Genomic DNA, 16,367 nt, shown 5'->3' with positions numbered 1-16,367 from the left:
GCCTTAGATGAAATCTCCTTTCTTCAAGCCTAAATGTGTGACCTTGTGTCCTATGTATAGCCCTGTTTATGAATAGATTTCCAGATAATGGTTTGTACTGGCCCCGAATATATTTTTATAATGTTATCATATCCCCTCTCAGGCGCCGTTTTTCCAAACTAAAGAGATTTAAATTTTTTTAACCTTTCTTCATAACTAAAATGCTCCATTCCTTTTATCAATTTTGTAGCTCGTCTCTGCACTTTTTCTAGTGCCATGATATCTTTCTTTAGAACAGGAGCCCAAAATTGCACAGCATATTCAAGGTGTGGTCTTACCAGCGATTTATAAAGAAGCAAAATTATATTTTCATCTCGAGAATTTATGCCCCTATTTATACATGACAAAACTTTACTGGCCTTAGCAACGGCAGATTGACATTGCATATTGCTACCTAATTTGTTGTCTATAAGAATTCCCAAATCCTTCTCGTGTGTGGTTATCCCTAGTTCACTACCATTTAGGGTTTAGATTGCTTGTTCATTCTTAACCCCGAAGTGCATAACTTTGCATTTTTCTAAGTTAAATTTCATCTGCTATCCCTTCAACTACAGTCTCTATCCCCCCATGACCAGCCCTAACCCCACTTTTACACCCCATACCTCCATTACAGCCCCTATTCCCTTACTACAGTTCTTACCTCCCACTACAGTCCCATATCATACCCACTACAGCACCTCTCCTCCAATTGCAGCCATCAACCTACTTTAGCTCCTATCCCCCACTACATTTCCTAACCCCCCATTTACAGCTATACCCTCCACTACAGCCCCTTTCACCCCACTACAGCCCCTACTATGCCCCCTAACTTTTCAACTAACTACAGCCACTACAACCCACTACCAGTGCCCTTCCCGAGATTAGGTTCTGGATCCGTCATATTTCTGTATGTCTGTATCTGTATGACTATATGCCTGGATATGTATGTCTTTGTATGCATGTGTCTGTATGTGCATATGACAGTGTGTAGTGTGTGAATGTTTGTGTGTGTTTCTCTATGTCTTTGTTTGTATGACATTGTACCTGTATGTGTAGATTGTATGACTGTGTGCCTGTATGACTGTATTTGTTTGATTGTGTGCCTGCATATCTCTGACTATGTGCCTTAATAATTGTGTGTGCCTGTATGGTTGTGTGCTGCTATATATCTATGTCTATGTGGCATGGGAGGAAAATGACACACAATGGGCCCAGGGGTGGAGAGACAAAAACCGTCTGAGGGGAGAGGGCCACAGAATGGGTTGGGGGAAAGAAAGAGACACACATAGGGGCTCAGGAAAGTAAGAAATTCAAAAGGGGTGCTACGAGACACACAGGTGAAGATGCTTTTATTAAAGGGGGGGAGGAGGGCAACAAAATGCATCTTCGCCTGTGTAGCCAAAAATCCTTGCACCAGCCCTGTTTCAGTGTAGCTATCACAGTTATTACCTAGACCCATAATTATCTCCCCTGCATTGTCTCTTTTATATCGTAATATTGTGGGCTATCTCACCTAGAACTTGGTTCTAAAAGCATTCAAATGCTGGATTATAACTCTACATGCACAGTTCTCTATTCTTCTTGTGAAGTATATCTAATTATTCATTGTCTACAGTGCAAACTCTTTACTTACGAACAATTTTCTAAACTTTAAAAAATGATAAGGGTTTTACAGAATAAGGTAATGTTAAATTAATACAAATTAATATGAAAATTGACTCTCCTCTCTCATGAAAAAACAATATATATATTCATGCATCTAATTTTATCTTAGCATTAGTTATCACACTATGATGCTAATATAAGTTCCCAATTTTTAAAGATTTTAAGGGAGGACAATTTTTGGAAAACCCTCATGACAGCATTTTGAAAAAAAAAATGAATTTGAGACCTTTTTTTTCATAAGCAAACACCATAAGTCTTTTGACATTTTTGTTTGTGACCAAAGATATCAAGAGATCCAGAGAATGTATTTATGAACACCACTCACTCTATAGTGTGATATCAGAGCAACCCGTAATAAGCTGAACTGAAGCTTCAACCTATTAGTTGGGCTCTGTTACTCAAAAGAAAATGAACTATGTCTACATAAAGTGCACTCATTTTTCTACATGCTTGAAGAGCTTTTCAAACAAAGCCGAGGTGGAATTGCATACAGTGTTTATAGTTACTATACACTTCAAAATATACTCTTTAATGGAAATAAAGCTCTTTTATAGATTGTATTTTGAAGTATATGGTAACTATAACCACTGTGCGCTTTCCCCTAGGCTTACATGTACATTGTCTTTTAAACATATTTGCTGGGGACTTATTTTGCCTCAAATTATGGAGAAGATTATCCCATCATCTTGTACATACAGCATGCTCTTATTAAGCCTTTGAGTTGTATTTATTTTACTAGAAAATAAATGGTCCAGGCAACCATGATGAGAGACAAACAGGTTTTAGTTGAAAAACTGGGGTACCCAAAAACAAAATTTTGGCCTCACGATGTAACCTTGGTCAAATCTTGACCAGGACTACTATGCATGGCCAAAACATTGTGTTGTTTATCCCAGTTTCCTGATTAGAGTCTGCTTATCACTAATCACAGCTGCCTGGACCTTCTCTTTTCTTGTAACATAGTGAATTAAGTTTTCCAACTCTGGCAACAGTATACAATTTGATGATATTGGACTGATTGTTTCTTCTGAGTGCAGTCCCTGTATTTCTGAGGATTTCAGTTACATTTAACCTATTATTATTATTATTATTATTATTATTATTATTATTATTATTATTAACTAATCTTTTAAGCTACCAAAACACGAGTTATGGATTGAGTAAAAAGGTCTTACCAAAACACATATATTTGGTTCCAATGATTAATGGAATGTTATATATAGTCTTTTCTAATATGACAGATCAAAGTCTTCCGGAGACTCAAGGACATAATAATTGCAAACTGAACAACATGAAGATATTTATTCCAAAGAATCAAACAGTCAAAAACATTTTATTTTAATGTCTATTGGCACCTATAGGAAACAGAATTTACACTACACTGCAGAAAGCTGCGTTTAAATTGAAATATGATTATATAAAATTCTGCAATAGATCCCCTTTTTATACATGTATTCTTTACAAAATTATTTCACATTTTATTACTTAATCAGAATATCTGTACTGAAAACATTTAGTCATTTAAAGGAATGCAACAAAAACTAGTGACTTCTTTTTTAATTTTTAAAGACAAAATGGTTATTAACTAAACAAAGAATTGCGATGTATCAATAATTTAGTTTGATAATTTTACACCCAAATAGCTAAGTTGAGGCTATAGATAAGTGGGATATTTTTTTTTTCACCTCTGCAATGTTAGCCTACATTTTGAAAAATACTTACCCCAATTCACTGTTTAGTAAATATACACCATTACACAGAACATAATCAATAATTGTGCAAAATTAATCTTTTTACAATTTCCATCTATTTTATGTTTTCATATATGAAACCTTTTTATTGTAGCAAAGATAATGCCAATATCAAGGCCCGTATTATTATTATTATTTTTTTTTTTTAATACACAAGACGTATCAAAGGAAATTGATCAAGTTAATGAGTTGGTTTAATATATGTACAATTGTCTAAAATTTGTGTTTCTTTGTCATGGTCATTTTTAAATGCAGGAGTGTGACTTCATAAAACTAAGTGGACCCATAAATGCCTTTCATCAAATAATCTGTTCGTCAACAATTCTTGAAAACGTTGTGAACACATTTTTTTTCTTCTCTAAATGGAAATCATAGCATTTTTAAGCTAGTTTAATATATTAAATCCTGCAGTATCACAAACATCAGTGCCAGTCGAATGACTGATTGACCATTTTGTAAAATTTTCTGTTATGTTCTCTGAAGTACAAGTAAAGTTGTTCTAGGACAGTTTCATTGACCACTGGATGAGGACGACCTTTCGACTCGTGCAAACATCTCTCTCTCCCATCACTTCGAATGCAGTAAAATCCCTTAGTCTGATTAAAATAGAAGTTTGAAGATACGATTCTCGGAGGAAGGTTCAAAAATCTCTCAACCTTCTGTAATTCTGTAAGTGGACTCTTGATTAAGTTATTGCCATCCACTATATGAATCTGATCCAGCGTAAAAAATTTGAGCCATCTCTCCATATGCAGATCATATAAGCTTCTCTGGATGGCTTTATATTTGGTATTAAGGGCACCATTTTTAATGACTATGTCCTCAAATGCCTGCACAGGCTTGTGATTTTCCAGTCTATTATAATATACTTGGGTATAGTCTGAAATAACCCTCTCAGTGGGATCTCTCAGAATCAGAAGAAGCTTAATAGAACTGTTCATCTCATGTATCCTTTCTGGTGTTTGTGGTGCAGTAAAATAGCCTGGTGTCTTCTCAATGGTAATTTGATTTTCATAGGAGAATGGCATTAAACTCCTGTACCATTCAATTCCTTTCACATAGTTTTCATCCCAGTCAAAGAAATGGACTTCAGTTGCAGCTACCACAATGTTAGGATGGATGTCCAACATCTCAAGTAAAGCTCTGGTCCCTCCTTTTCGGACTCCTACAATTATTGTTTGGGGTATTTGACGACTTGTACCTAAAGGATGGGCTTGTGCAGAGTATTGTTCACTTGTATTGCTGAATTCTCCTATTTCTAGGTATGCTGCCTCTAATGTGGAAGCATTCTTAAGCAAGGTGTACTCGATTGGGAAAGCCTGACCTTGAGTCAGTAGAAGAAGAACGAAGACATGTAGAAAGGCCATGTAGAAAGAAATGGAGCAGTTATTTCCAAAAACTGCTGGGTTTGACTAATGAATAACGGTGCATCTGTGATCTAAGGAATGTTGATGAGACGATCAGAAGACTGAGTTTTTTTTCCAGAAACATCTGATAGTAAAAAAGGAGAGAAAAAAACTTTTAAAAACTTTTCTCATGATGGTATGCAGACATTATAAATGTAATTTCAATTTAAGAACAATTATTTGAAAATTTTAAATATTTAATTTTCACTTCACATTTACCGGTATATATATTGCAACTGAAACATTCCATAGAAGCCATCTCCATTCATAAAGCAGATGTGTGATCTTAAAAATACACGCAACTTGGTTATCTGCAAATGTTTATTAAAACAGATATTAGTTTAAGCACATTCATGTTAGTTATGACCAAATGGTTAGAGATCTACCGTAAACTAAAATCCAACCAAATAAAAAACAAACTACACAATGTACAAGACATTAAAACAGATAACACACACATTAATATATAGTGAAATTCATAAAGTAAGCCAAGTACTGTCTGTTCTGATGAAATCATATAAGGATTGTCTCAAGAAGGAGAAACAGCTACTTGAATTGAAATTATTTCTTGTGAGAATCATCTTCTTTCTCTCTCCAACTCTACTAAGAGCAGAAAAGAGATTAAAAAGAGGCATATAAGCGAGAAAAAATTATATTGTATTGGACATTGCTTCAAATTTTACACAAAAAGAAATCAAACCAATGAACAGAGGCGGCTCTCTAATTAGGCGGTTTAGGCGGCCGCCTAAGGCCTCGCGCTGGCTGGGGCCTCGCGGCCGCCTAAACCGCCTGTGGGCAGAGTGTGTCAGGTCCTCGGTCAGTGACCGAGGACCTGACACCAGGAGGGGGCCCGGCGGCTTGCCCGGTATGCCGCCGGGTGCGAGGCCCCTCCTGGCTGCCCGGCCACCATCGCAGACACTGGTCTGCAGCTCCGCAGTGTGCAGAGCTGCAGACCATGTGACTCGCGAGATTTGGCCAATCAGAGCGTTGCCGCGGGTTACCACGGCAACGCTCTGAAATCTCGCGAGATGACACGGTCTGCAGCTCTGCGGAGCTGCAGACCGGAAGCAGTGGCCACCGGACCACCAGGGAGCCCACTGGACCACCAGGGAAAGGTAGGCTATCCCTCCCCATAACCCCCAACCACACTCAGGCTCACCCCCAGCTTTGCCCCCCCACCACATCACCCCCACCACCCTCAGCCTGCCCCCCACCACCATAACCCCCACCACCCTCAGCCTCACCCCCCCTTCACCCTCAGCCTCACCCCCCACCACCCTCACCATTACCCCCCACCACCCTCACCATCCCCATAACCCCACCACCCTTACCATCACCCCCCACCACCCTCAGCCTCACCCCCACCACCCTCAGCCTCACCCACACCACCCTCACCATCACCCCCCACTACCATTACCCCTCCCCACCCTCACCATAACCCCCCACCACCACCATCACCCCCACCAGCATCAGCCTCACCATCCCCATAACCCCCACCACCCTCAGCCTTACCCCCCACCACCCTCAGCATCACCCCCCACCACCCTTAGCATCACCCCCCACCACCCTCAGCCTTACCCCCCACCACCCTCACCATCACCCCCCACCACCCTCAGCATCACCCCCCACCACCATCACCCGTCACCACCCTCAGCCTCACCCCTCACCACCCTCAGCCTCACCCCCCACCACCCTCAGCCTCACCACCCACCACCATCACCCCCACCACCCTCAGCCTCACCCCCCACCACCATCACCCCTCACCACCCTCAGCCTCACCCCCCACCACCCTCAGCCTCACCCCCCACCACCATCACCCCCACCACCCTCAGCCTCACCCCCACCACCATCACCCCCACCACCCTCAGCCTCACCCCCACCACCCTCAGCCTCACCCCCACCACCCTCAGCCTCACCCCCCACCACCCTCAGCCTCACCCCCCACCACCATCACTACCCCCACCACCCTCACCATTACCCCCACCACCCTCAGCCTCACCATCCCCATAACCCCCACCACCCTCAGCCTTACCCCCCACCACCCTCACCATCACCCCCCACCACCCTCACCATCACCCTCCGTCACCACCCTCAGCCTCACCCCACTCACCATCACCTCCTCCTTCTCACATTACCCCCCTCTCACTCTCACATTAGCCCCCCCACTCTCACATTAGCCCCCCCACTCTCACATTAGCCCCCTCTACTCTCACATTACCCCCCTCTACTCTCACATTACCCCCCTCTCACTCTCACATTACCCCCCTCTCACTCTCACATTACCCCCCTCTCACTCTCACATTACCCCCCTCTCACTCTCACATTACCCCCCTCTACTCTCACATTACCCCCCTCTCACTCTCACATTACCCCCCTCTCACTCTCACATTACCCCCTCTCACTCTCACATTACCCCCCCACTCTCTCTCACATTACCCCCCTCTCACTCTCACATTACCCCCCTCTCACTCTCACATTACCCCCCTCTCACTCTCACATTACCCCCTCTCACTCTCACATTACCCCCCCACTCTCACATTACCTCCCCACTCTCACATTACCCCCCACTCTCACATTACCCCCCACTCTCACATTACCCCCTCTCACTCTCACATTACCCACTCTCACATTACCCCCCTCACTCTCACATTACCATCACCCCCCGCTCCCTCTCACATTACCATCACCCCCCGCTCCCTCTCACATTACCATCACCCCCCGCTCCCTCTCACATTACCATCACCCTCCGCTCCCTCTCACATTACCATCACCCCCGCTCCCTCTCACATTACCATCACCCCCCGCTCCCTCTCACATTACCATCACACCCCGCTCCCTCTCACATTACCATCACACCCCGCTCCCTCTCACATTACCATCACACCCCGCTCCCTCTCACATTACCATCACACCCCGCTCCCTCTCACATTACCATCACCCCCCGCTCCCTCTCACCATCAACCCCCCCGCTCCCTCTCACCATCAACCCCCCCGCTCCCTTTCACCTTTACCCCCCGCTCCCTCTCACCATCACACCCTCTGCTCCCTCTCACCATCTGCTACCCCATACACATAGGGTCTCAGACAAAAACACAAACATGCTCACAGAGACATACATTCACACACACAAGGATACTCTCTGTCAGACACACTCTCAGGCACATACACAGGTAGACAGTGCATCAATGTGTATATGTGACACTTTTTTGTTAGTGGGGCCTCATGTTTGCGTTTTGCCTAAGGCCTCATAAAGTCTAGAGCCGCCTCTGCCAATGAAATTAAAGTATCTCAAAATAAAACCAAAATAAAATTGCCCAGTATTTGCATATATCCACATTTTTAATTATCATTCTATAATGGTTTCTCTGCATGGTGTTTTTTTGTTGGTATATGTTGATATTTTCTCATGGATGAATTTGTTTTGCAATATATACCAAAAAGAAAACAGAATGTTAGTGCAAAGATAGAAAGTGAATTCACATTTGACCTTTACTGAACAATACTAAAGTAGACCCCTAATGATATGGCCTAAGGAAAAAAAACAACACAATACAATAATAAAAAAAAATAAAACTTTTTTGTAATTTTTTTTATTGTGGTCTGCTTTTAAGCATAAAATAAACAAAAACATAAAGCAATTATATAGTATCTATTTTATACTGAGAAATTGTTCATGTGATCTAATGTCCTCTAATGAAATTTTTTATAGTTTACAAAGCTTTATGCACAAAATGTTTTAAACTGTGCCACCCATGGCTGTAATGTTCATGTACTTAGTATAGGCACCAATTGTTATTTTCCACATTCTTGTCTTCGTATTTTAAATTTGATTAAAGTGCAAATGATAACTCAGAACTTTGAGAGCTATGGAGGTATACAAATGAAACAAAAGTCTGTAAATCTCTGCTGATCATTACATACATTTTGAAGGATCAAGAAATCAGCCAGTTGTTAATTGTAATGCAAAGAATCTACGCCAAGTGCTAATTATTGTAGGATATCGCGTTTGCCAACTGTTAAATAGCTACTTGGCAAAACAATCATTTTCTTCATCACTAAAGCTTGAGAGATTGACTGACTTGGGGGAACATTTGTCACTGCATGTTAGATAGATGCTTCTAAAAGACTTGATTTTGAAAAACTTAGATTTTACATAAATTGTCTTAAGTGACTGTAGCGGAATGGATGCTCTAGCTACACTTTTATTCCCTTTTGTTCTTTAGCATATATAATCATTTAGACAATCATTTTAATTATTTACAAAATCAGTAGCAATCACCAATAAAAAGGCTCTTAGCATTTAGCACTGTAGTCCAACGTATCACCTGTTTTACAAAGCCTGTTCTCTACTTTTTTTTTTTGGTGGGTGTAAAGGGAATAGTGTTTTGATGTGAGGAGTTAGACCAATTAGTTGAAAACAAGCACTTGGAAAATATATGTGACTTTCTGTAAAGTTCTTAGCAATGAATTAGGAGCCACATGTGGTTTATGGGATTTTTGTTATTTTGTTTTTTATTTTTTTAAGTACAAAGAAAAATTACAAAATTAAATTTTGGACATGGCTGTTTGTTCACAAAAAAAAAAAGACTTTGAGTAATGTGTTTTACAATAATTATGTTACTCTCTGGAAGTCACAATGGAGAGCTAAGTACTATGAGCTGTGACATTTGAGATTACTTTGTACTGTCGGGATTCTAAAATAAGTGACATCCCCTGACCTCATTGTTTCCGGGGCATTATATTGCGCCTACTTGACAGCAAGATTGTTAGAGGAGGACAGCTTTTATGTTGCTAAATGCTGCCTTACAGGACCTAAGCAAGAAACTTGGTGACAAACACCCATCGTACACCTCCACAGTACAATTTGTGGACTTGAAAATAATGTGTTTAAATGGAAAGCTTGATTTTAACTATTTGGCTCCTGAAGGTTATGGATATAAGCACAACTTAACACATATATTTTTAAGAAGCAGCAAAAACACTGTTAATAACTATTTAAACTAAGCTGTCACCAAGAAAGAACAATGTATTATGTACCATGCTATTATCAAACAATTATTCTGCCAAATGTTTCAGGGTAAGAGTTTTCAAAGACAGTCCTCAGGTTACCCCTTCAGCAGGGTTTTAATAAGACTACTCTCAGTGGAACAGAAGTGACTGAATTCCATTTTGGTCATAGTGACAAGTGCAATTAAAGATAAAAGACTAGACACGGATTTGAAAAGTAGACAGGAGCTGAGAATGTCTAAACGGTTATTCACCAAAGTAAATTCAAAGTGAATTTCAAATTTTAGGCTGAATTAGCTGTGAGAGAAATACCACATATTTCTTCAAGGGTATAACCTCATTAAATGTCTGACAGATAACAGTGAAATGGCTTTTTGAAAAAAAAATATCATAATCCTTCAAAAAGGATGAATGCAAACCTTGTTTCATTATAGGGAGATATATATACATCCTACCACTATATAGATCACATTGGAACAAATATGCAACAAGTGCTATATTTTAAATATTATATATACTTATAATATACACTGCATCTGCATCTATTTAGGAAAGGTGGGTATCTGAAAAGGTTAAATTAGAAATATCTCTCTTTACCGTATTGGTTTGGGGCACTCAGGTTTGAGAGAGACTTGGAGATTCATCTCAGACTGAATTACAGACTAATCAAAATGCCAATGCAAATGCAATGCTCTTTTAAGATCCTTTTGATAGTGCACTTGCTCAGCAGGTATCAGTAGCGAGTAGATACTTCCCACAGCAAATAGAAATTCCACCAACCAGAAGCCTCTTTTTCAGTTCTGTTGATTAGGATCGAGCAACATTTATTGGCATGAACTTTAATACCCAGTTCATAGTTTCATGAGTCAGGCTGTGTCTTGTGATTGACACAGCTGTGGCCTCAGCTTGGCTCTCCCTCGGAGAATGAGAGAAAGATAAGTTGTACATGTAGCATTAGCCAAAAATGATACAATCAGCCTGGACCTGAGAATTCCAACCACCTGACTGGGTACTGTCGTATAACCATCATTTGTTTTTTAATACATTAATCTGTGTTTAGTAAATAAAGATCAACGTGCTGATTTTCAATAATTGATGCTAGTCCCTTGAAACAGTGAACATTGAGATGGCACATCACAACTTTAAATATTAACATTCCTATCTCTGTTTTTTAGGGTGGAAAGGTTAGATGCAACAAGGAAATTCCATAGAACCTGATATGGAAATCAAGTCTCACTCATTAAGAACTTGGAGTTCAGGCTCACGGAGTCTAAAATGAACAACGTTAACCGCATTCTGCTGCAGTTCTGAAGAAAATGTCTCCCTAATGGAGACAGCTCTACCTCTACTCTGGCCAAAGAAATACGAAAGCAATCGTTTGTGACAAAGTTTGCAATGGGGTAAATACCATGTGTGTCTGACCTCCCAAGAAGCACTTTTTTAGCCACAGCCTCAGCAATTAGTGGCTCATCTTTTTTCCTATTCGTTTGTCCTCCATAATAATATATTTAGTCTCACATAACCTTTTCCCCTCAAGATTAAATTACTTTGGGCTAATGAATTCTACAACAGCTTAAACATGGCAAACATTATAAAGCATTTCATTAGAAGAATAATATTGAACTCTAACTGTTAATTTACCATTTAAGTAAAATTCAGCAGATAGACCAGTAGGCTAGCAGAGCATAACTCTCCAACAATGTATTTAAAAACGTTTAACTAGATTTTTTAACAGACATTTAAAGAATAAAACATGCCATATGGTTTATTTTATTTTTTTTGTAATTTGTGTAACCAAAGATACAGTCAGAATTCCAATTATTTGTGAAGATAAGTGGGAATCTATTTACTTAATGGGTATGAAAAATATGCAGGGCCATTGCGAAATTTTCAATAATTTGCATTCTGTGGCAGTGAGTTTAGAAATGAGTTGTAAAATTTAGACAACAATAGAGTATGAAAAAAAATCTACAACTCAGATGCATACTCCCAATTAACCCAGTGTAATAGAGTTAATTTGGCATCCATTTCTTGCTATACTTGTATTCCTTTTCTGGTATCTAAGTTCCAAGTCGATTCACCATTCTAAGTGGTTTGGCTGAATGAATACTGGCAGATTTCTAACAGAGGAGCTACAGAGCAGGTGTCTGCTCTGACAATTTAAATGAGCAGGATGTTTTACATTTAGCAGAATAAAAAAAAATTGCTTTGTCTGAATAGATTTGTCTGAGGGAAAACATAGATTTCTCTGATCCATGATTTGTCCATATTCTTACTTAATCTGTGAAAAAAAAATCAACATTTAGTGGCTGTCCCATAGCCATCAATCATCTTTTTTTAACATTGATTCTCTCTTTTTTTTTTTGGTGCTACGGACAAAGCTCTGAATGACGAAACAACTCACTAATCCCTCATTTTGTTTGTTTCATGACCTTAATCATATGGCGATTTGGAATTCAGAAATTAGAACAACTCATTGGTCGCCCAAAATTTGGACTAATGGCAATTCATTTGAAACCGAAGTCAAGTGCATGCTGTGTGAGCAGCAGCTGCATATACGGTGCCGTCGAGCACTTTACATCTCTCTGTGCACTGGTTGTACATAGATTTGAAAAAGCTCCTCCATGTGCCCAGTAATGATGCCAAAAGGTTCCCAGCACCTGCAATCGCAGAAAGCTACAGACATCGGTTCAATTCTATATAGGATAGCGGACACTCTTTTCTACGCATGTGACAAAAAAAACAGTAATTCTGAAAAGCAGCAAAATAAGGGAAACTTAGTTTTACCTTAAACATGTTTCTGCAAATGATAAACAAGTAAAAAAAAATTAAGTTGTGTAATTGTACATGATTTAACTTTTTTTGCTATCTATTTATTTAATGATAATCTATACATAAAATTGCCTTATTTTTGTCCTAATATGCAAGCTATGCATTCTAGTGTTGAAATAAATATTACACTTGTTTTGTAAATGAAAATAGCTTGGCAGAGGTTAAATACAAACCTGTTTATATAATGCGTGGAGCTGTTACTGTATCCTAAGTTAATTTACTATGCCAGTGAGAACAGCTAGTATATATGAAACTGGAAAACACAGGTGTTAGAAAAGTGTCTGAGTCTTTTCAATTCTTCAGGTCATCGAAGAGACCAAGTCGTACATAAAATGTCAGCTCATAGAATCCCTCATCTGTTATTTCAGGAAGGTTAGCTTTTCAATTTCAGCTGGGTCATGATAAAGTTCCACTACTCACGTGGACAGGAAATGTGACCAAGTTTATGAAGCTGCTGGTGGTGTGAGACAGAGATAATCCAACTCTGAAAGTTTACATGAAGTGGAGTACAACTCCCATCAAACTCATCTAACCTGTCACTAAACAAATAGCTTCTTGCTATCTTACTTTGAATGACAAGGGCTACTGACCTCATATGGCACCCACAATGCATTTCTGCAGCCACATGTTTGGGAAGATGCTTCCAAAGACTATAGATTGGTGTGATTTAAAGGGACGCTCTAAGCATCAAAACCAGTTCATGCTAAAATATCACCCAAGTGTCCCTATTTAGGAGGGACGGTCTCTATTTTGGTCTCAAATCCCTATTTCCTATTCTAATGCCTCTCTATTGTAGGATAATAGTGAAAAACCAGATGGAGTCAAAGCTCTTAAGAATATCTGCAGTGCTGTTGCACTATCACCAAGTGACACACAGTGACACAAATTAGCAATAGATACCAGAAAGTTGGAGTGCGCTAGCAACTGCACTGGAGTCAGGATCTTCTCTGAGTACTCTGAAAAAATATACAGTATACACAGATAGTCTGCACTATATACTGTATAGTCTGCACTATATACTGTATATTTTTTCAGAGTACTCAGAGAAGATCCTGACTCCAGTGCAGTTGCTAGCGCACTCCAACTTTCTGGTATCTTTTGAAGGATACTAGTTGGTGTGTCTGAGTGTATAACAGAACTCCACAGTAATATTACTCACAGTAATGTGTCTTTAAACTACAATACATGTGTTTAGAAATTGGTCTGGCCAGGATCTACTGAACGGAGCTGCTGTTAACAAGACCAGCTCATTGGCAGTGATTACTTCTTAATTTCCAATCATGCTATAACAAACTATGGTAATGAATATATTCTTTATCATATATGATGATTCCAGGGATTACACTGTATCTTTAATCCTTCTTCCAGAGACCAAGAAATCACACAGATGAGTATCATATACGTATGGTGTCCAGCATGTGAGTAACTCATCTGGCTGAACTTCATCGGAAAATATAATTCACAAACATCTGCAAGTAGATCTAGACTTCATCCATATCGGGGCAAAGGAGAAAGAAAAGGATGGAGACAAGAGGAATTCCTGTCTGCACTAAATAAAATTGAGAAGTTCTAGATGTCCAATTTAGAATCATAGTTTATGAGATAGAACGCGGAATAAAAAAAAAAAACTGTAATTTTATCATCCTAATGTCAATGTAAAACTGAATTTTAAACAGGGGAAAGTAATATGCTGCATTGAAAGCTGATAATATATTCTCTTATGGAAGAGTTGATGGACCTTGCACAATTTGCTCATAGGTTAAATTATAATATCTGCAGCAACTTCACAACATTACAAATATAAAAAAAAAAATGAAAATCTCTTTTCATACATGAACAAATCCCATCAGGGTGTCTTGCATAATTTATCACACAAATAAATGTTACCATGTATATGTTTTTTTTTTCCATTGGAAAGTTTAAAAAGAGAATTTTGGTAAAAATGAAAAAAGGTTATTTTATTATTTTAGCAAATAATTGTGGTATCATTCACTAAATTATGAGCTGCAGTTAGATGAAAACAGAATATTGGCAAAACAAATATTAACTATTTTACTATTTAGTGAATAATTCTCAGATGAAGAACATGTGATTCATGTCTTGCTGCGACTTTATCTTCTGACCTTTATGTCACAGCTGTGAATTATGATCTGATATTTATATTTATTTATTTATTTATAAAATATTTTACAAGGATGGATACATTGAGATTTCTCTTGTTTTCAAGTATGTCCACAAAACATTGCATTATTACAATAAGATACAATATTACAAAAATACAATATACAAACTATATATATATATATATATATATATATATATATACATATATATCTATATATACACACACACACATATATACCTACACACACACATATATATATATATATATATATATATATATATATATATATATATATATATATATATAAATTTAATACATAACAGGTAATAAATATATTTAACCATGACAGGTGTATTCTGTGCTGATGTATATTGCCATAGATCTGTTAAACAATTTTAGATTGAATTCTAAAACAGAAGGGATTTCAGCTTGTATTTATATGCTGCTAGTGGTGTAACATTTCAGTTGTGAGAAGGTTCGAGCTCTCCATCTTTTAAGGTTTAGTAATGAGATCTGCCGATGTGTTCCAATGGTGGCACAGATCTCTCTGGCTTACTCGACTTCTAGCACTCAATATTACATTAACTCCTGGTACTCCTGGTACTGTTAGCCTGTATTCAAGCTGTGTGAGGAAGTGAGGAAAATAGATTTGTGTCACCAGAGGCACACATGACTTACTTCCTTAGCTAGATCGTTAAAGGGACAATACATTTGCATTAGCCTCCCCCCAATTGCATCAGCTTCCCTCCAATTGGTTGATATTGGAGGAGGTAGAGCGCCAACCTAGCACCGAGGGGCGTTGGCACTGCAATCGGATAAGTGGCTAAAGGTTTTTTAACTCTTTACGTGCCTGGGAGGTACAAGGGAGGGAGAGGACTAGAGGGCATTTTAGTGTTAGGAATATAGATTTGCATTCCTAACACTATAGGCTTCCTTTAAGCATTTTATAATAGAATCTGGAATCTCTCGACCCCAGTGCTTACATGAAATTACATGATGGATGGATGGTTACTTTCAATGGTGGGATGCTGTGTTCATGTATTGGGTCTCACTACATCGGGTTCTACTCCTGTATGATATCCACGTAGAAACTATTGTACTGCATGGACTCATTACATAAACACTCTCCCACAATGCATTACCCATGCAAGATAAAGCTTTGCATTCCAGGTTGACAGTAAGTAAGTGCTTGACAAAGACCTTTTGGAGTCGAAACGTTGCTGTTGTGGTTCTCAATAAAGTGCCTGTCTTAAACCAAGGAGTGCCTGGAGCCCTATTATTTTAGTAAGTAAGTGTAAACCACAAGGTTTAGATTAGACCATGGTTTGGTCTACAAGTTTATGAGGCTTCAGTCCAGCACAAATAGTAGGTCAAACTATTTTTTGATATTTTGGTTTATGACAGACCTAGTCTAAGGAACAAATCAACATCCTTGTACATATTGCAAAAAGAATAGATTTGTGTGACAGGCGCTTGATAAAAGTGAACAAAGTAACATTATATTTGTAAGCTGCTACCAACTATATGTAAATGTCTCTCACATTCACACCAATTTATCCTTGT

General features: G+C 38.8%; 1 protein-coding gene across 1 annotated transcript in view; it reads right to left on the bottom strand.

Annotated features, from left to right (window-relative positions):
• Positions 1–3,128: 3,128 nt before the first annotated feature.
• LOC134575801 (heparan sulfate glucosamine 3-O-sulfotransferase 1-like) overlaps positions 3,129–16,367 on the bottom strand; it is a 120,994-nt gene continuing 107,755 nt past the window's right edge. The window contains exon 2 of the mRNA XM_063435216.1: positions 3,129–4,925. Coding sequence (XP_063291286.1) covers positions 3,857–4,801 — 945 coding nt within the window. The 5' untranslated portion in view covers positions 4,802–4,925 and the 3' untranslated portion in view covers positions 3,129–3,856. The remainder of the gene's footprint in view (positions 4,926–16,367) is intronic.

This window comes from Pelobates fuscus, chromosome 10 (assembly GCF_036172605.1).
Source record: "Pelobates fuscus isolate aPelFus1 chromosome 10, aPelFus1.pri, whole genome shotgun sequence".
NCBI classification, from domain to species: Eukaryota; Metazoa; Chordata; class Amphibia; order Anura; family Pelobatidae; genus Pelobates; species Pelobates fuscus.
Note: the sequence above shows the minus strand (reverse complement) of the source record. Positions and strands in the feature narration are given on the sequence as shown.